This window comes from Lepidothrix coronata, unplaced genomic scaffold (genome assembly GCF_001604755.1).
Source record: "Lepidothrix coronata isolate B3197 unplaced genomic scaffold, Lepidothrix_coronata-1.0 Scaffold129, whole genome shotgun sequence".
Taxonomy (NCBI): Eukaryota; Metazoa; Chordata; class Aves; order Passeriformes; family Pipridae; genus Lepidothrix; species Lepidothrix coronata.
In genome coordinates this window covers 2,326,922-2,349,068 of record NW_016690309.1, presented here as the reverse complement: position 1 = coordinate 2,349,068, position 22,147 = coordinate 2,326,922, and the positions used below count along the sequence as shown (strand labels likewise).

General features: G+C 38.1%; 1 protein-coding gene across 6 annotated transcripts in view; it reads right to left on the bottom strand.

Moving 5' to 3' along the window:
• PACSIN2 (protein kinase C and casein kinase substrate in neurons 2) overlaps positions 1-22,147 on the bottom strand; it is a 41,784-nt gene that overhangs the window by 8,071 nt on the left and 11,566 nt on the right. For 4 of the 6 annotated variants that reach the window (XM_017826564.1, XM_017826562.1, XM_017826566.1 and 1 more), the window contains exons 2-8: positions 12,924-13,034; positions 4,720-4,876; positions 3,775-4,010; positions 2,978-3,133; positions 1,795-1,970; positions 1,239-1,359; positions 303-308 (exon numbers count right to left, since the gene is read on the bottom strand). In XM_017826564.1, coding sequence (XP_017682053.1) covers positions 303-308; positions 1,239-1,359; positions 1,795-1,970; positions 2,978-3,133; positions 3,775-4,010; positions 4,720-4,876; positions 12,924-12,983 — 912 coding nt within the window. In that variant the 5' untranslated portion in view covers positions 12,984-13,034. The remainder of the gene's footprint in view (positions 1-302; positions 309-1,238; positions 1,360-1,794; positions 1,971-2,977; positions 3,134-3,774; positions 4,011-4,719; positions 4,877-12,923; positions 13,035-22,147) is intronic. The other 2 variants (XM_017826565.1, XM_017826567.1) reach the window with 1 other exon arrangement.

Genomic DNA, 22,147 nt, shown 5'->3' with positions numbered 1-22,147 from the left:
TCCTATGCTGAGACATGTTACCTTTCAGAACCATTAAAGGTAAAAAAAAAAATAAAAATCATACTTTTAACAGGAAATTAAAGTTTTGAGATTTGCTATTACTACTGGGCTTATACAGGTAGCAAAGTCAGCCCAGTTTAAAGTGCTTTCTGGCCAACTCTTCAGAGAGACCTCATTATTTTAACTTTGCAAAACAGACATTGGATTTCTGAGCTACCACAGTTTAAAGACCACTGACCTATGCACATTTGCAGTTTATAATGCAATTTCATAGGCATTTGATCATGACTTTTTTTACTTACATCATCCTTGTAGCATGTAAATGAGAAAAAACTTGATTAGGAGAACAGTAACAAGAGGGTTTAATTTGTTAATTATAATGCTTGAGAAAAAGGATGGTAATTGCCCCTCACAGAATTAACTCTAGTTCAGCATTTCAGGTAAATTCTGCAGTATTATTATGAGTTTCTTCCTCAAACCTTCTAAAGTTGCTCAATATTTTAAAAACAAGTGACATTTTCCATTATTGTTAATAAGGGAATAGTGAAATAGTTTATTTTTCCGCTCCATTAATTTAATGCCTAGAAATTATTTCAACCAAACCCATGATTCTGGTCAAACTCATTCCAAATCCAGCTGTTTGATACCCCAGTACTACGACTCTGCACTGACACATGTTTGTACTTATGTTAACAAAACACTGCTTAGAACAACCCCTTTCTTTTAAAGATGGCGTTCAGCAATTAAAATTAAAGGTAGAACTTTTTATTTTTAATATGACAGCATTGAATTTTAAATGCCAATTTTCAAATGTTGAAGTATTTAGTTCAGACTTTTTCAGAGAGTCTTTGCTGCAGTCACTGTTAATTACCTGGTAACAGCAAGGAGATTCAAATTCAAGTCTGACACCAAAGGGAGAAGTAAAACATAAAGGGTAACACATGCAGCTGTCAGAGATGTATCAATTAAATGACGGCTTATGACTTTATCTTAAAAAATATCACTACAGCTTTCTGGGTTACCCCTTTTCTCTATAAACAGGTGCCCAACATAATCCCCTCCAGAAGTTGGAGGATGAGAATTAAAATTGAAAATTAAGAGAAGAAAACTACTCTGACTTGCAGAAACAAAAAAATTCAGTGTTGGAAGCCTGAAGTTACACCAGAAAGGAACATCACAAAAAGCAAAGAGGAAAAAACAGTCAAACCAATTCTGGGGTTTAGGTGCTCTGAGCTTACCTCAAACTGAGGCCAATTCATTGACATCCCTGGACCTTGGTTGGCTCTGAACCACCTCAAGTCTTCAACAGCATCTGCTGATTTGATGTTCTGTTCCAGCTCACGGTAAATATTTTTGTAACTGCAAAACAAATTTGTCTTTGAATTCAGTATAACATTTAGAAACATGGAAAATCCCCTAGTCAGTTTTGTTTGTTTTTTTTTTAATATTTCAAAGTTCACAATAGTATCAAAAAAGAACAACTTACAGCAAGACAGACTTTTACAGCCTGACAGACCTATTAACTGCCTGTAAAAAAGGAAGAGCAGCCCAACAAGTAAACCTGCTGAAAGTTCACAAAACCATAAAATCCTTATTTGCCAGACTTTAGAATTATGACTCTTGTGGCAGTAAAAACAGGATGTACATAGGACTGTATTTAAACTACTCAACACCAACCTTGGAGCTGCTTGAATTTAAAAGCCTGTCTACAGCAGAAATAGGTTTTGTGCTAAGTCCTGGGACTCTGGATTAAGGCAGAAGTTTTCCCAAGGAGAATTTGTCTTACAGTTTTACCTTGCAACATTGGACAAGTCAAGGTGCTTCTGGACCTCCAGTAACACTTCCCGGAAGAAACGCAACCGTTTTTCCTCAAACTGCTGGCACTGCTCAAACACCTGCTCCATGTTCTCCATATACTGAGGAGTGGCATTATCTAATTCTTTCAGGGATTTCTCATACTTTTCTTTTGTCTGGGGGCAGAACAACAAACTGTTAGCAATGTATTTTAGTATTATCTTATAATACAGACTTATCCATGTAATGGCCAAGATTCAGAGCAAGAACTTCCCAAACTGCAATCTCTTCTCGTGACCACTGTACATTAGATCATGATGAGAGTTTCTAAGTCAACTGCAAAACAGTTACAGTAAAGCTCTAAAAGCCTCTTCTCTGGCTTTTTAACAGACCATGACAAATGCTGGTGTAATACTAAAGGAAAGAGTAAATCTGAGCAGGCAGTCAAGTTACTGAAGTTCTTTGGAGATCTTTAAAAGTATTGTCTTTCCTCCTTTAGTAATTTACAGTCCACTGTGAGTTGTGACCAAAACCCCAAACATTGTATCAACCCTTGTGAACATAAATTGCATATGCTGTGAGCTCAATTAACAGACAGAACCTCAGACTCTGCACTAATTTACGGAAATAGTCCCCACACAGGAATTAAAAGATCCCACCCCATGGAACATCAGCCTTCCAGACCACAGGACAGCATCCTCAAAGGAAAAAGACATCTCTGAAGAAAAGTCACACTAGAAAAGCCTCTTGGTGGCAGCCTAGTGAAGAGCTGAACCAAACTGGGCAACACAGTAGCATTTATTTAAATTAATTCTATCTTACTTTATAGCAAGTAAGTTTACTTTATTAAAAAAATGCATTCTGCAGTAAGAAGGACAACATATCTAGATGTTATCAGCAAGTTTGAAGCATCTCAAAGCCTCCCAAGCTCAGCTGTCACTAGTAAATGAGTCCTAGAACTTTGCTAGCTTATTGTTCTTAGCTCAGTGCTGAAAGTACTTACATGAAACAGCAGCAACACATTAGTCATTCTTCAGAGGAAAATAATTTGGCAGCAACCCAGGCTTGGGAGAACACTAAATTTTGGTACTGAAGGTGAGCTCACAGCACACTCAGGAGGGAAAAAAAAAAGCTTAAATATGCACAAGCTGTGGGTTAAAAAGTATGTCAGCACACAGGATACCTTTAGCACATCTTGTTTGCTTCTCTCCACTTTGTCCTGTAACTTCTTCAGCTGCTCAGGATTTAGTGCTGGGTCAGCTTTGCTGTTTGTTTCCCTGGAGATGGCCAGTTTCTCCTCCTTGCAGGCTGCATGGTAGGCCTTCTTTGCAGCTTCCACCTACAAAGGAGAGTTAAGTATTTGCATCTGGGACAGCAGATAGCAAACATCAACTATTTTTTAGCCTTAAAATCATGATGCAACGAAAGAATTGTCAGGTTTTGTTTCAGGATGTTCTTTCTTTCTTGGGGGTGGATTTGTTTTTTTCCTTTAGGCCAAGGAATCAACACAAGGAAATTATTGCAGCATTCTCTCACCACAAGAAATGTCACTCATACAGTTTAGAGAAGTGCTGAACAGACTCAACAAAAGGTTTACAGAAAGTCCCCAACTGAATATTTTTCCTCATGCCCACATTCTTCTGCTCCCCTACAAACCTGTTATTTAAGAATAATGTTACATGACAGGGAAAAAAAACCCCCAAAATACAAATGTATTTCCCCTGCTCATTTCTTTGAGCAACTTGTAACTTGCAAATGCAGGCAATCAGATACTGTTTAAGTGACAGCTTAAATCCCACTTTTTCCAGATTAGGAGAGACCAAGAGAAAAATGCTTATTTTCAGAAGAGGACAGAAAGCAAGAGATCTTTTTGAGAAAGGAGGGTCCAGCAGAGAGAATAGGGAGTTTACTCCCTTATAGAGATTTGATACATTAGTATATCATAACACAGGATATCTAATACATAATCTACTGCTGTACCTCTTTCAGCTTTTTTGCCCAGGGTTTCTGAGCTTTCCTAAATCCATCTTCTGCTTCTTTGGTTTCCTTAAATCCTCCCATCATTTGCTTATGAAAGGCTTCCTTCTGCCAGTTCTTGATTTTTTCAAAATCTTCATTCATCAGTGAACCTTTCACTTCTAGATGTAGTTCACTCACTTTTTCAGCTTCTGACATAAAAGCACACCAAGCCCTTTCTACTGTTCCATACTGTGGGCCTAAACACAACAGAAAGTGTCATTTCTCAGTAACCACCACCCACATGGAACTTATATTCCCAAGAAACTACCTCAAACTATTCACTTATATTCACTTTTAAACAGCAATACTGATGCAAACCTAGAAAAAGGCAACAGGTTTTTTTCATAGGAATTTATAATATTGCAAAATTTATGCCAGAAAACTGAATATTCATTCAGTCTGGAGCCCTTCTCCCTGTGCCACAATTCTCAGTATTCCACCTTTGAACTGCCTTCCATTTCTCAACATGCTTTTTGAAGCCCAGATAACCATGAAAGGACAAACTGTGGCAGAATATATTCAAATATATTAAACTTAGTGTTATTAGAGCAATACTAGTCTTTTCCCCACAGCCACTGACCCCTTATTATTCAGAATCTCTTTTCAAACTGTGTTCTCTACTATTAGTTATCTAGAAACAGTTAGTTTTCTAAAACATACCTCAGTACTGGAGGCAAGATTCATGTGCTTCAGTAAGGAACAAGTAAACTTGCAAAATAGCAGGGCTTTGGTTGGTTTTTTTATCAAGAAAAGCTTGGTCACTTGTCACATTACTGAGCCTCTTGCAAGGACTCCATTATAGGCTAAAAAGTGCAATATTTGTACTTACCAAAACAAGGACATAACAGAAACATTTTTTTTTTCCATTGGGGAAAGTTTTCAGAGCTCAGAATCAGAAGGGATTACCTTTTTCCACAAGTTGTTTCCACCTTTTAGCCCATTCTGTGAGCTGCTGAGCATAGACCTTCTCTATCCGTGCCCGTTCATGGATACAATTCATGAGGTCATTGCAAAGTCTGTGACCATCATCAATCCTTTTCACTGTCCTCTTGTAATTCCCAACCTGCAAAGAGACCAACACTCAATTCCTGCTTCACAGCTCTGAAAAGGAGATGAATCTCTAATTACCACAAACACTGTTCAATGAGAGTAAGAAAATCCAGCAGGAATTAATCAGTTATAGCAGAAGGTTAAATTATCCTAAAACCCCACTGCAACGATAAAACAAAGGCCACAAGTTCTCCTGTAAAAAAAAAGTTGTTAATTTTGAAAATGAAAATTTTAGAAGTGAAAGTTTTATTATATTTTTATTAGTCCTGCAATGTAGGAGGATACAGAATGAAGATATGGAGGAAAATGCACACTGTACAATGAGCATCCATTACATAATTAACACTCTCCTTTCATTCTTGTGCACATGGAGTAACTAATCTACATGACTGAAGGGGAAAAAAAAACCCTCATACTGCTCCCAGAGTAATATTTCCACTGAATTCAAGGTCACTCAGGTTGGCTTTTGTAAACATTAAACAAGACCTAAGAACTCTGTTAACAGAACTTGCACAGCCTGTTAAATGTCACAGCCAGTTTCTTATCTGCCCCAAACCACCTGACTGAAAAATAAAGATTAGCAGTGAATGAAACATTCGAATACTCAAGGCATGGTAGTCATTTTTACATTTGAATCATATCTGCTCCACATCTGACACACAGAAGAACATCCAGCTTTCAGGTTGACATTTATTCAGAATTTTGTCAGCAGATGTACATTCTGATGAAAATGGTATATAGGGAAATACTCTTGATGAAAATGCTCTTAAATGGAAAAAAGCTCTTTATTAATTGCTGGGAAAATAAGTGACTGTACTGATAAATACAGATATATGTTGGGACTCCTCATTAAAGCTGGGGAGATAAATAAAATCAAACCCATCAATGACAGGACAAACCCAACTCTTTTAGACAGTGGCCTCAAGGAATTCCTTTGAGGATGTTTTTTGGGTTGGATTAGATCCATTTCAACAGATCAAGGAAGTTCAGGCAGCACCTAAGTAAAGCATTAGTTGGCAGTCACTGATTTGTGTAAATCCTGTAAAGAACTGCACACAATAACTGAAGATAAGAAGGTCCCAGCATCATAAAGCAGCTGACACCAAAAATCAGGATGGTCAGTGCATCCATGTCAACAGATTGCATTATTAACAAGAAAGCATGAAAAATAACCTCTCGTTTTCAGGAGAAATAAAAATTGAGAACAGGCAGTTTCAAACACTGTTCCCTAACAAACACAATATACATATGTAATCAAAACATTAAGGACATGAAGTACCTCAAAGAATACTTTCTAAAGCCTTTGCAATGGAAGACAAATCCAGATTACTCCAGCTGTAGGTCCACAGTCAAAAAACAGGTTATGTTGACTTGGCACAACTACTGAGGCCTTGTATTAGCATCAATTTGTGTCTCCTGTTATGTGCCCAGGGATTTATGTCTCCAGCACCAACATTTCCTTCCATAAATTCTCACTATTTAATTAGCATTTTAAATGCTAATATTGAAGGAGAGCTGGTTGCCTTGTGGGGTATTTAATCCTTTCATTTTGCACTGTCTGAGCCAACTCTAACCCCGTGGTAACATCCAGCACTTGGCCAAATTCCAGGCAGGTATTCAGAGAAGTGAATTATCTCACCTATTATGGTCTGTCTGCTATTACTGCACCTTTAAAGAGCTGCCTGCAGATAATTCACAGATAATTCACTCCACAGGGGGACTGAAGGAACTAAGCATCCCAGGTTAGAACCAGTATAAAGGGGAACCAGGCCTGCAATACCAGAAAATAACCTACTATTGCAAAGAAAGCCTTTTACACTAATATTTGCCCTCTGAGGAATGCCCTCTGAGGAATGCCCTCTGAGAATTTTGGAGATAGAACGTTTTTCTGTGTCCCATGACAGAGAACATAAGTTATGTAACTTGGCATGTAACATTTTAAATACCTAGTGGAATAAACCAAGCAAAAAAAAAAAAAAAATTGCATTTCAAGTTGTGGACACTGCAATGACACATTTCTGAGAAGTGGAATGTGCAGCCTGTCACTGCTGCAGGCAGAGTGAGAGGTAGGAGAACACAAGGTCTTTAAACCACAGTAAAAGGAAAAGAATCCCAGTCTTTATGTGGCCAAGGAACTACCGAGTTAATTACAGGTAAGTTAAAACAATTAAATTAAAAACCTATAAACACATTAAAGACACCCTGAATCAGAAAAACAATACATTGTTTTATTCAAGACTATTTTCTCCAGTTTCTGGGGTAGAAGGCAAACATTCTGCAAGACTTCCCCCTTCCCCTTCATGAGAAGTATTTGAGCTAAAGCAAAAATGACAAATTCTTTTATTAGTAGCAACTGAGCAGGAACAAAACCAAACAAAGAGATCCTGTGTTTCTTTGTTTCTGTCAGAGCCACATTTACATAATTTTCAGATGCCTTGCAATTTTGCAGATTTCTCCATTAGCCCTGATCAATACATGAAAATATATGATTTTGCTAGTTAGAATAATTTTTGCTACTTAGAATAATTTTCTGATCATTCTGAGCATTGGGTTATTTCCAGTTGAACAGACAGCAGACAACTAAAACTTGAAGTTTCCTTGTCCTACAAATAGGACATTTGTTTCAGCAAGGTAAAGTGCAAGATTACAAAGTTTCTGACTGTTTCCAGAAGAAAAAGAAATGCTTACAAACTATATCCCCCTTTCATTTTAGCACCAACATTAAATCCATCTGAGAGAGTTTATTACATGATCCCAAACTCAGCTGCTCTTCACCCTTAGTTGTCAGAAACATTTCAAAAGGAAATAGCCCCAAGAGTTTATTGCTTAAAAATCCCACTGTAAGGGTCACTCTTTTGACAGACTCAGTGAGTCACTGAATTCTGTGAAAATTGCGATTCATGGTTTTGTGTCTCTCCCCACCTTTTCTAAGCTGAATTAACCAGTTTCCCCTTTTCCAAAATACTGAGCTTTGCTACTAATAAGCCTTAGTTGATCCTGCAGGCAAGCACTGTAATTGATATGATCTTTAGTGGGAATATTTAAGAGTTTACAACCTCCTTATTTTACAATTTCACAGCACTAAACACAAAGGGAGAGTCTTAAATTATTTAGGCTCCTTTACCTCAACTAACAGACTCTTTTTCTTTTTAAAGGCATTTTCACAGAGCAGCATAAAAGCCTATATAGAGTTAAACACCCTCTGCAGGTTTTTCTGGTACACTGAATGAAAAAAAACCCAAGAGTATTTTAATTTGTTGGCAGCCCAGAAGGTCTCAAATGTTCAGCTACTGCTACTCTCCTGGTAGTGAATTCTAGTATATCATGATAATTGTTATAACCACAAATATTTCAAGAGTTGCAAGTGCCTGAAGAAAGATTTGATGTCAACTCCTTTTTCCACTTATTCATGACAAGTTGGCCTTTATGAACTGGAATAATTTGAAAGATAGTCAGTCTCCACAGGGCAAAACAAGGGTATTCTTAGGGACAAATACTCATGGGCAGGAAAAAGAATAATAAGCTTTGAGGGTTCACAGTCAAACCCACGCACACTGATGGCCAAACACTACTTCCAGCATTCCATTTAGACCAGGAGTAAAATTTCTTTCCAGCTGCGTCAAAGGGGAAGTTTCCAAGCATTTCAACCAACATCTATAACACTGTGTGGTTTTATAAATAAAAAACAATTATCTTGCTGCATAATTAGCACATGCACAGTCCAAGTACCTATGAGTACTAGCTCTGAGTAAGTTTTGCAAGTTTACCCATATGAATTTACAAGAAAAGTCCCGAGGAAGCTCTTAAACCCACAAAACCTACAGCCAAATACACCAGTAAGCAAATACCTGGCAATAGAAATGGAAAACATTATGTTGCTCAATGTTAGGAGGAGATTAAAAAATGCATATGTGACAGGAATCTACTATTGCAGAGCCCAAATATTTTTAAAATGAAAAAAGGCAAACAGGAGCAGTCTGCTCCATCAGCAAAAAGCACTCATTGACAAGGAACTGAAGTCCCTCAACACAGGAACAATTTTCAACATTCAAGAGTGAGTTTTGGGAATTTCTCCCCCAATTTCCCTGCATCCAACACATTTCCCCTCTCAAGAGTTGCCTCGTGCAGCCCCTGGCTGACAGCAGCAGGAACGAAGCACAGGACATCAAATTTGCCTCACCCACACTACATATGGGATCAACTCCCACTTTCTGAAGTTGAAAACCTTGTATTGCTGGTGCATTCCCAGAAAATACTTCAGGATGTGTTCAGCACTTCCAGGCCCTGTCCTCCAAGGGAATCCCTCCCAGGACTCAAACAATCCCAGGATCAGAGTGACTATTTCTGGGGGGGCAGGAGGTGTTTCCCCAGGGCAGCCAAACAGCCCTGCAGTCAATGGGGCTCCCTGTTGCTGACGGAGCAGAAAACGAGGGAGATAAGGATGCACATCCAGGGTGGGAGTCCCACACAGTCTGTGAGGAACCCACAGCTCATTAAAAACAAGTGATTCCACAGGCTGGGGAGCTGTTCCTTTTGATGTCTTACCTTGCAAGATATGCAGACACTTGCACTTTGATCTCTAGGAGCACTTACTCGGGGGCTTTCTTACCTCCACAGGTAGGTAAGTGAACAACAGCACTGGTCTCATCTTGCCCAAGGCATTTTTAATATGTCCATAACAGTGATTAGCAAGCATAAGGCTGGAGCTTAATAGAAAGCGAATTTTAGGATGCATTTTGGTCATTATTAACATCCCAAATTCTTTCACGTGCATTTCAAAACTACTCCAGCAGAACAAGGCCAAGAGGTTTGCCCACTGCTTGTGTTTCACTAACTCAGTTTTATTTTTGGATGCAGAAAGTGGCAGGAACGATCATGACAAACTGAGATTTGCATTTACAGCAGTCTTGCAAATGCTTAGAGTTCATATTATAGATGAGAAAGAAATGCAAAGGGTTTCAAATTGCACATGGGGTTTGCAAATTTTCCACTTCCCCTTGGAAAACTTAGTGCCACCCTGCTTCAGGGTACCAGCAATGACCTCTGATTACCCAAAGCACATCCCCCCTGTCAGCCAAGTAACACAGACGAAGGAATTCCTGCACATCAACAAGATTCCTCAGTCTTTAGAATTTCTGCACCCAGAGAGTTATGAGCTTAACCAGACACAACAAGGTACACCGAGGCTTGACAGACAATTAAATAAAGGGAGAAAAGTTTCCATTTCTGAAGTAAATTAAGACATTACTACAACTGAAACTTTGATGAAATCCTTCACTGTTGTTGTGGGAATTACCTTTCAGAAAGTATTTTCTTATTATTTTGCAATTCCTTGCTCTCTAAGCAACCTTTATCAAAACATGTACGAAATTCTCTGACTCCTAAAGTACTTTTATTTAGTAAACACCTGGATGAGTTAGAGGAAAAGAAAAGGATTTGTTCTCCTGAAAAGGATTTATCATCCTGCTAGGAGGCAAAAAACCTTTAAGTAGTAGCTTGGGGTAACCAAATAGGAAAATAAAACCCCTTCAATTTAATTGTTTAGCATGAAATGGAAATAGTAGCAGCTTTCACAAACATGTATAATTCTGAAAGCCTAATTTTTTCAGTCCTATCAGCTGTTCTGATACAAGATACCACCTCTGCCTAAGCCTTGTCCTCCCAACATATTTTGACTGCTAGGTCTGAGCCATCAGCAAGAACACAAATCCAAACAGCAACTTCGCCCGTTCCCTTTCAACAAGACAACTATTTCCCAGCCACAAATCAGAATCTGATAACATCTGTGTTGTAATAAAAAATATTAACCTTTAAACAAAGTTACTATTTGTATTGGATTTCAAGCATTGAGCTTAACTCTCAGTGACAGTTCCCAAGAAAACAAAGCCTTCTAGAGCCAGAAAAACAACAGAGAACCAAGTGGTTTATTTCCTAAAGACAATGTTATATGAAATTTTCAACAGCAATGACAAAAACTTGGTTCTTAACATTTTATTAAGTACAGTTCTCATCAGCTCAATAGAACATCAACTTTCAAGAACTAAAAGTGGTTTAGTTTCAAGAGATCTGCACTAAGGAAAAGAGAGTTTTCACAGTCAGTTCTTTAGTGGGTCCCACACCCAGCCACCTCACACTTTCCTAAATGCCTTTCAAGAAAAAGATGGGCTTTGCAGCACACTCCAAAGGTAAATAAATCTGAGCTATTTTGGAGTCTGAGGGAACAAACTCAAAAGCTCACCCTGCCAGGTTGTCTCTTCTGTGCCATGGCCAAGTTTAAATACACTCACTGCTTTCAGCTGTGGCAGTGAAACACAGCAAGGTGGCTTTTAACAAACTGCAAGCTGACTCTGAAAACAAAGAAAAAACCTATGGTGTCAAATATCTTAAAAAACCTCTAACAAAAGAGTGTAGATGACAGTCTGTGGTAACAAAACAACCTCCCGATTGATTAAGAGTTCTTTACTTCTTGTGACCCGAGGCATGAAGGACTCAGCTGGCATTCCAGAGGCACCACATCCTTTCTAATCAAGTCAAAAAAGCCACACTGATCAGAGCTGTTTAGTTATCCCTTTCCAGAAAGATTAAGACTGTAATTCAAAGTTGCAACCTTCAGAGAGAAAACCACCAATTCAGAACATAAGGAAACAGACACGGTTTAGACTAAAATTCAGTCAAATGTAATTTGCAAAGATGACTCCAAACCAGAAGCATCACAGAATCATGGAATGGTTTGGGTTGGAAGGGACCTGAATGATCATGTAGTTCCAACCTCCTGCCACTGTAGCGTGCCATGGGCAGGGACACCTTCCACTATCCCCAGGTTGCTCAGAGCCCCATCCAACCTGGCCTTGGACACTTCCAGGGATGGGGCAGCCACAGCTTCTCTGGGCAACCTGTGCCAGGGCCTCCCCACCCTCCCAGGGAAGAATTTCTCCCCAATATCCAATCTAAACCTCCTCTCTGTCAGTTTGAAGCCATTCCCCCTTGTCCTGTCACTCCAGGCCCTTGGAAATAGTCTCTCCCCATCTTTCCTGCAGGCCCCTTCAGGTCCTGGAAGGCCACAATTAGGTTCCTCCAAAGCCTTCTCTTCTCACAATCCAAACACTCTCAGCCTTTCCTCCCAGCAGAGCTGCTCCATCCCTCTGATCACCTTGGTGTCCCTCCTCTGGACTCGCTCCCACAGCTCCATGTCCTTGCTGTGCTGGGCCCCCGGAGCTGGAGGCAGCTCTGCAGGGGGGGCAGACGGGGCATCAATTCCTTCAAGAAGGTCCTAATTTAGGCTAATTGCCATTTCTGATCATCCTTTATTGGATTTAATTCACATTTGTCCAAACATCATCATACAGAATTTACAGAATTCCCATTCTCATTCACTCATCTTTTAAGCTTCCAGAAACGATAATCTGGAAGACACCAGCTTGGTACAGGACAGCCAGCCAGAAGTCATGTTCTGCCAAGTATCCAGTGCCCAACACTCATCAAAAAAAAAAATCCCCTTTGGTCCAGGATTCTTTTTTCCTGAGTGTCTCCTTATTTTATTTTGAAGTACTTCTTCCAAGGAAGCTGCTCAGGAAGTTGCCTCAGCAATGGTGGAAGTTTGTCCTACAAAATACAGCTCACCCAGACAGCACTTACCTCCAATTGTCAGGACTGACACTGACAAACCTTTCTTTTTCCTTTTCTGCTTTATGAAGTTTCTCTTCTTTAAAGCTTAAGTTGTCATAACATCTGAAAGCCTTCGTCAGATTGGGGCAGCACAAATTACTGATATTACAGAGTATTTTATGCTATTTTTTATGCTTTTACATTGGCAAAGGTTCAATGCTGAATTGCACACCCTACCCAAAGGGATGATCCTCAAGTTCTGTGCCCATTAAAAACCTTTGACAGAACCAGGTCAAAAACCTAAAAAGGTAATTTTGCCCTGTTTCTGCAGATCACAAGAACCAAAGGTGTCTGGTGTTGCAGCTCTCTCCACAGTTTGCAATGCACGAGAATCACATTTTCTACAACAAGAATGAAAAATAAAATCAAAATATTGTATAAAACATCTGGATTACCTCCCAGAAGCTGTCACTAGAAACTTCTACTCCAACAGAATCATCATATGAGCCAGACATTTCGAGGTATGAAGAGCTTGTGAGTATTCAGAGTTCAAACACCTTCAGAATCTGTAAAGAAGATTTAAAAATGATTAATGAGTATCATTAATGAAAAGTTGTTACAAAGCTATGAAAAGAGAAATTATGTTGGGCAGCATCATTCCATTTTTTGATATCTAGGGATGCCAAATAAAAACAAGAGGTGACCACACAGGGCATTTTGCAACAGAGAACTTCCACCACACCAAGTTCTTGGCTCTTATCGTGACATTTGTTGTCCAGAAACCTTTCAGTGCATCTGCATTTTGAGTTTAATCCTACAATTTCCTGTTACAACCAGAAGATTGAGCAGAGAGATGCTTGTTCATCAACTATTCCACTTCCAGTGTCTTCCACAAGAGACAATCAAGTGCCCTTTGCTTCTGAAACAATGACCTGCCCCTGCTTCCTATTCCTTTTCCACTGGAAATCTGTGTTACATAATGAAAACCCCTGGAAATATTTAAGGCCAAAACCACCTGTGTCACATCTGTGACGTTACCACAGCATGTCATTGGTTTATTTTAGCAAAATGAACAAACAGAAGAACAATCAGCTCCAAATTCTGATCTTCATTAAAAATAAGTCATTACTTTAATAATTCAGGCATTCTCGCTTTTACAGACACAGCTGCAAGGAAGAAAGATATGATTTATCCTCATGGATAAATGTTTATAAATCACTGTGTATAAAAAAAAATAGGGGTACCCCAAGCTGACATTTAAGGTGACATTTAAGATTAGCATCAAAACTAGTATTGAGTCAAAAATTCAGGCACTTTCATCCACAAATGCAATTTGTGGGCTGGAAACCGAGAAGGAGGAAAGAAAGGCAACAGCTCCCTCACAGAACACACACAAATCCAGGTTTAATCTCCACAGATATTTATTTTATTTTATATATAATTTTACATTTGTTTATTTTTATATATTAATTTCATATTTATTGATAATATATCTATTTGTTCTCTCTCTCTCTCTATATATATATATATCTAATTTCCTATAACCACTACCAGGGCTACATACTGGTAAACAGATTTTACCCCCACCTTGTGGGATGAATACCTTAATTCAGTTTATCATCCAATTCACTGACATAATGCAATTCTCAAAAAGCTTTAATAACCTTAACTCCGAATACGTAAAAACCACTACCGGAACATCAACTCTTAGATTTTTATTTTTAAAAGACAACAAAAAAAAAATATAAGAAAGGTTCTGCGAAATAGCAAATAAGATCATAATGAGGCAAATTATTTTTACATGTTATTGCAACAATCCTCAAGTTATGTTATTAGTAATTACAAAAAAACCCCAGTTTTTCCACCTGTGCTTTTACTGAACCAAAGGGGAAAAGTTAAAACTCTACCCAATTTTGAGTCTCTGAGCACCACACCTTTACATGGAATGTCTTCTTTCGAGATTAGTTTTGCCCCTTGCAATTTTTAAAACACAAAGATCACACTTGCAAGTGGGTTTATATTTTTTTTCACCTCCTTTCTTAGATAGCTATAAGCAGCATAGGGAGGAAACAAAAGTGCAATAAAGTTGCAACTTGCTGGACAAATTCGTAAGAATAGTTTAAAATTAATCAGCTTTTTCTAGGAGTCTGCTATGCAGTGGTATCTTTAGCTATGATTTCTGGTTATTATTTTATAATATACAAATATATATAATATCTCATATATTATAAATAATAATATATATGAGATATTGTAATAATACTATTATTTTATAAGAGTTGTTTAAAGACAACTTGTCAGATCAATGAAAACAGACTCTGATAACTGTTTATTTTTCCAATTAAGGCAGCCCTGATTACTCTGAACCCAAGGAAGTTACTGAGGCAAGCCTGTGTGCCAGGAATGCCATGCAGAACAAGGGAAGGAACAAGATTCCAAGGGTTGTCAGGAAGGGTTAGGGTTGTTTTTCCATAACACACCAAGATTTTTTAACCCAGGTTTTTACTGCAGTTTGGAAGAGATCAGGCAGAGTGTGGAGTTCAGCACTTTGGAAAAAGAAACCAATTTAATAATTCATCCACCCTGCTCCCCAAACCACATGAACAGTATTTTTTCCCCCCTCCAATCCCAAAAAGGAAAGACAGTGAAACTGTTCTGAAGGAATAATCCAATGTCCACTTACCTTTAACAAAATAGCCCAAATTATACCAGTGCTGGAAATTTAATCTGAAAAGTTACATGGAAAAACTGAAAAAGCTCAAAACAGAGCTTTTCTTAAATGAGGGAACAGGTTGTGGGGAGTGGTTTTTTTCTCTTAAAAAACCCCCCTTTATTCCTCCTCAACTAAAACTACGCAACACAGAGTTATCCCTTTTTTCCATAAAAGCATGAAAACCATCAGCACTCAGGAAATACTGATGGAATGAAGGTTTTTAGAGGCCAAATACTACGCTGTGAGAAAGTATGAGCAAGCGTATTTAGGGAAATATTGTGAAGTCATAGCAACAGCTGGCACAGAAAAGCCACTATTTGTGCAGCCCTACTTAAAAATAAACTGAATTCTGAGATAGGAACATTGACTGGGGTGAGTCATGAAAGAGAATTATTACAGCAGCCAGGCCTTTAGCACATTCTTTCTGTCAGGGTTTGGTCCTCCCCTCCTTCAAGTGAATTTGCAGAGGTTTCACGAGGAAAGTTCATTGAATTTTTTTATTTCCCCTGCAGGGTCTTTCCTTTCACTACAAGAAGTAAATCTATCAACAACTACAGCTGTCATATAAAATCTAGAAAATTTAGACCAAGACAACAAGAAAGATTCTCCACAAATAATCACCTGCATCTCACAAGGCTGGGGGTTCTTTGCTCAGCTGGATTGCAGCAAGAAGGAAGAGAAGGCAAAGGTGTAAATCTCATTTTCCTCAAAGGCAGATTAAAGATTTTCACTGGACAGAACCCCCCTCTGCATCCTGCTCTGTGCCCTTTCCTCAGCCAACACAAATGACATTTCACAAATTTAATACTTCTCAGGATATTTTTGCCCCTCGTGTCAAGGAACTTTGGAATATCCATCAAAAACCAAAATATCAATAATTTAATAAATCATCGAGTCCAAAGGCCTTAAAAATAAGTTTTTACCTGTGTCACCAGAAGCAGGTAAAGCACCAAACACGAAGCAGCACAGAGAAAGTCATAAAAGGTCCTAAAAGAAAGTCATAAAAGGTCCCAGCACACATCAGCCACTAGAACTTATAGACGCTAAAAATAAACCATGAAGTCCAACTGTCAAAAATAACTATATTCTAAACAGCACATACTGTAATAGCCACGGAAATGGGGGTTTCTGGTCTCTGGTTTTTCAGCAATTCTTGTAAATTAGGAAACATTGATCTTTGTAACTGAGCAATAAATAAATACGGCTTTTTTTTTAAAGCTTTCTCTTTGGGAACATTCTAGCTAAAGACCTTGCCCTATAATGTGAAAAGAATTCCTATAAACATCCTGGAGGCTTAACACAGGAGGATTTGGGAAAATATTAACTAATAATGAGCAAGCAGACCTTCAGATACCACACACAAAACCAGCTGAACAGAATAAGCTGCCTCTGCTCTCAAGAAGTTGAGTTTGATGTTATTACCTTCAAAGTAATTTGCAAAATTCCTTGCTTTGCTCATGTTGAAATACTTGATTTATTATTTTTATTATGTCAGGTGGCAGAGATTAGCACAACACACAACCTGCAAAAATCTGTGCAATAAATGCAGACTTTTAAGATAAAATAATCCAGTGAATCCCAGTGTTTTCAAAGAGGAAGAGGGGAAAGAGAGTTTAAAGAAATCCTTCAGTTAAACCCCCTCAAGCTTCTAATGAGGGATAACTTTGATGAACTCTCACTGTGAAACAGAGACAGCCTCTAGAAGAGAAAAGCATCTGGTCACATTAGCTTTTAAACTTATTTTTGGAATGACAGGATTTGTCACCAGGGATGTGACTCATCAGGATCCCAAGTTTCATCACTGGGGAGTGAATTACTGAGGTACAAGGACACAACTGCAATTAGCTGCTCATAAAAACCTTCAGCTATAGGATCCTTCCTTAATCTATCTCCACTGGACTCTCAGGGTTTGTTCCACCCAGAATAGGAAGGAAATGAGACTTCACTGTATAGAAATAAATATATCCCATGCTTTGAGTGCACACTCCTGTGGTTTGCTACCAAGTGTACCTACCAGGAATGTGCTGTACCTCATATTCCCTGGCTAAATAAAGCAATTTAGACATGACTTCCTTCCCTATTCTATCCATATATAAGACTTTCCAGCTTCCTCAAGGTTGCAATCTATTTGCTGTTTACATAGAGAGAAAAAAAGTGCCATAATTCCTTTAGCAATACTGTGAAACCATGAACCAAAACCTGTTAAAATCACAGCTACTGTACACTGAAAACTCCATAAATTCACAGGACAAGTAACTACAGGAAGAAAGGTCGCTTGGGTTTACACATTCCAGTGACAGCAAAGAATTCCAGCCCCTGGGTGCAGGGAACAAATGCAGCAAACCACAATTAATCACCACTAAGTGCTGTGGAGTCTTCTAACTGCAATTAGTAGACGTGACTGCATTTTATTAATAGAGGTCAGGCCTTGGATTTTCAAAGGGGGAGTCTCAAGTCAATGATTTGGGCGAAATTCTTATTTTTCAGTCTCTAAAACAGGGAGAACAGCACTCTCTTTCATAGGGATTTAAGAAAATCCCTCAGTCTCCATCAAGAAAACAACTACAGCAACAAATTCCAGAGAAAAGGCCATAAAAGGAAATTAAATCACTATTTCCTGGGGAATTCAGCCTGTATGTTAATGGCTGTAACCACTGAAAGTAGCACTAATTCACTGCCCTAAATATACAAGTGATGAACACCCTTCAAGCCATAGTTTTAACACACATCACAAGATCACTAAAGAAGTTTAAATTTCCATTATATTTACCACCTGTAAAAAACCCCCACTCAACTATAGAGAGAAGACGGTCTCTGAAATTAAACTCTGTATAAAATAAAAGGAATGGGAACACTTACTTTTGGTAATTACACTTTGAATATTTTATTAAAGGAATAAAACTTAAAATTACCAATTAAGCTTGATCACACTGGAATAACACACAGCACAGAGGTGCATCTCAAAGGTGAGACAACGACCCAAACTTTGCAAAAGGACTCTTATCCTGCACATTTTATTTCACATATATACAAGTAAATAAGACAGGACGAGTCATGAGCCACTGCTTCTGTCTGGTTTGACACTGAAAGAAAATAGAACTAAAATTTTTATCCTGTATGTGGCCTGTCAAGTAGAAATTATTATTATTTTAATTGTGCGATTTTTGTTTTAACCAGGACAGTTATTACTCACCTTCAGAGGCTTTGCAGAGGTTTCTAATTTTAAGTTAAATAGACACTGACCACAGGAAATTATTAACACTGCAAAGTACAGGCTTTAAATAGCATAGATACACCAGCCAGGTTGATAAAGTGGTATGTGGAGCTTTAAAATACTTGCATAAACTTAAATTAAACCTTAATATATTCAGATTATACTTCTTGCTTATCTAGAGGTATGAGAGATGAGGCAGGAATCAAAATAAACTACGTGAGGAAAAGAAAATACACAGTTCTGCAGATAAAAATTGCAATTCTATTTATTTTATAACTCTCTCCCCAAGCTGGAAAGGATTGTTAATTTTAAAACCTTTTAGGTCTTTTTGATGAAGGAAAAATCCACATTAACATTTTCTTTGCTGCAGAAAAAAAAAGCACATAAAATTTGGCTTTGGGTAAATTTTACCAGAAAACCACCTGAAGAACTCGGGACCATTTGTCACTTAAAGTAACTCTAAAAAAGACTCTTTGATTTTTCAAATCAGACCTTTCCATTTTTTTAGCTTTGACTGATTAAAATGATAAAGTGCAGGAAAAACTTCGGTTTAATTACAAGTGTTCACCCTTTTCTAATGCTCACTTTAGTAGTGCCTGTGACATCACCCACTAATTCACCTGGCAGAGTCTCCTAAAATGAAGTGAACCTTAATATTCCTAAATAAACATTAACCTTAATATTCCTAAATAAAAATTAACCTTAATATTCCTAAATAAAAATTAACCTTAATATTCCTAAATAAAAATGAGATAAATATGCCTTTGGGTTTGTTTCAAAGAAGCACGAAGGGGGCACAAAACCCCTTGAAACTTGGAAATTAAACTTGGTAAGCATTTAGTTAGGAAGAAATTTTAAGTGCCCAGATACTTAAAAAATAAATAACTGCTCCTTTACCAAGCGGAATTAGATGGCCATAATGGAAATTTATCTCAGTAAAACATCAAGGGAAACATCTCAAGCATACACACTGGATATTTAGTTTAAGTAGAATTTTACAGCAGCACAAAAACAAGGGTAATATTGATGTGTTCTCCAGGAGAGAAACCATGAACCAGCGTTTCCAGGTGCACTGACAAAGCAGATGCAGAGAAAACTGACTGTTCTAAAATGGCATAAAATTAAGGAGCCAAACAGAACATTACAAGAAGTACTGCCTCAGATATCACAGCCTACTTATCTGACCACACAAATCATGAACACTGATCTACTTGGGGAAAAAAAAAAAGTCCATAAAAGCACATAAATAAAAAATAATACAATTACCATTCTAGAAATAGATGTTTTAGACAGCAGGCTGTTTGGTCCCAACATGATAAACACTCTCAAACAAACATTGCAAAACACCACATTCCCTCGGCCAAAAAAGCTTTTATATCAGCTATGCCACAGTATAGGACATTTCTGGTAGGAAAAAAAGCAACTGGGAGAGTTCTTTGCAAAGCCATTCCATATTCTGTTTGCAAGATACTCACCTGAGAAGGTAAGCCTTAATAAATTGGTTTGGTTTTTTTTTTCCACATATGAAGGTCAGCAAGGCACGGAAAATTGTGGTACCTGCAGGCCATGGCCTGACCTCCACTTCCACAAACACAATTCTCTCATCAGACTGGACTTCAGCACTTCCTGTGGGCTGAGGAAAACCTTGCAGCTCAAACTAATGCCATTTTTTTTCCTCTCCACACACACTGCAGCACTCAAAACAACCCAAGGGTTTCCAGTCCCACCATGGTTCTGTACAGCCGAATATTCATCTTTATAGGTAATGGAATATTCTGTAAGGTGAATATTCAGGTTTATTATGTGAAAGACCACGTAAAGGTTATGATTGTTGCTCCTACAACTAGTGGAGAGGAGTGTTTTTAAATATCTCAGTGAGACGTGGAGGCACACTTTGCAGACTTAGGAAACAGCTGTGTTGTTTCACAGGCAAAAGCTGTATTTTTCCACCTCAGGAAATACGGGGCTGTGATACTAATTAATGAAATACTGATGTGGGTTGAACAGAAGCAAGTCTAAACCCTTCAATTAAGGTGAAACAGGGTTTTCTTCCTGCATTTGAAGGTTAAATTGAGGAGCTGCTGTTCTTTACTTCAGGAGAGAACCAATTCACAGACCTCATTTGAGCCAAATTCAGCCCTGTCCTTAACACCAACTAATTTCCAAAGCCTAAAGTGCTGTTAGAAACTGTAAATCTGTGCATTAGCAACATCTCAGCAAACTCTACCTTCCACTCTATCTTTTCTGACCATGGATAAAGTAAGAGAAAGCACAAAGAAAAACAGACCTTCCTATATAGTGTCTCAGGAAGAAACTGCTGAGGATGAGAGAGGAGAAGACTCCCAGAACCAGCAAAATAACTCAAGTTTCTCACACCACAATGCACTCATTAAAAAAACCCCAAAACTTACATTGTACTTCATAAAAAGAGTACAGAGACATTCCATTTCCACAGAGAACCCCTTGGAGCTGAGGGGATTATTCTCCACGAGGCAAAGTCAGCAATTTTCTGGGATAGCTCCTCACCTATAAAATCAGGAATTATTTGCTGGCACGGCTTTTGTTCAAGGGGTAGCCAAAGCTGGTACAGAACTGTCTAAATTCTTGCTAAAGCATTAATTAAATGACCACTTCCATAACTGTTGGCTGTGAAAAAGCTCTCAACAGTAGTTTCCATTATTACCAATTCTTTCTGCAGTCATTACCCTCTCCCTGCCACAGCCCTGCAGGCAAAAAGTGGGTCAAATCATCCTGCAATATTCCTCAATTCCCAAAATACATTCAAGGGTAATTTAGTATTTGGGGAAAGCACCCTCAATGTAAAAATAACTAATGAAGACAGCCTTGCAAACTAAAAGCAACATTTCCAGCTGTGATCATCATCAGATAAACTTTATACATCATTTCAGAGGGGTCATTTCTGGAACTGATACAAAATTTATGGACAGTGGATAAATATGGAAAGAAAACAACCACAGCCACACTTAACTTCAATTGTCTTTCTTTTCCAGTGAGTTAAATAAGCAATTATTCATTTAGGAACAATGAAAGATCTGTTCAAGTGTTTCAAAATCAATGCCATACTGTAACACAACAAAAGAGCATGTGACAGTATTTCATATTTCAGATTAAACAAGATTAATTCAGATTTTAAAGCAAACTGAATCCAGCTCCTAAGGAACTATTAGAAAAATTAAACTGTGCTTGTGTTGAAGCTGGGGAGAAGGTTACCCAACACTTAGTTTCATTAACATGGTTACTGAGAAAAGAAACTCTTGAGTTCTGTTTAAACAGATTTTCAGCTCAGTGAATCTGAGCTAAACTTTAGCCAGGACCTCTCCTGTTTCTGGGCAATTTAATTTTCTGCTCCTGAAATGATAACTACTGCAACAAAGCCAGAAGACCTGTACTTACAACTCAGTAATCTACACAACATGGGCTGCTGACCCAGCAGAGTTAAACATTCCCTAGAAACATTTAATTAATTTTTTTGATAATAAATATAATGAACTGGCTCCTTACACCAAACTCACTGGTCTAAGCTACCTGGAAGTGCCACTCTTAAATATTATGGTGAGAAATCATGTTTTATGGCCTTCCTTGTACCATAATTTGACAAGCAAAGACAGAAATGGGTTTTTATTGTTGTTGTTTTTCTGTTTGGTTGGTTTTTTAAACGCAGCCAGTACATTTAAACCTACTTTAGTGCAATTGAAAAATCTAAAGCTTTCAGTGTGGTGCTTTAAAAGAGG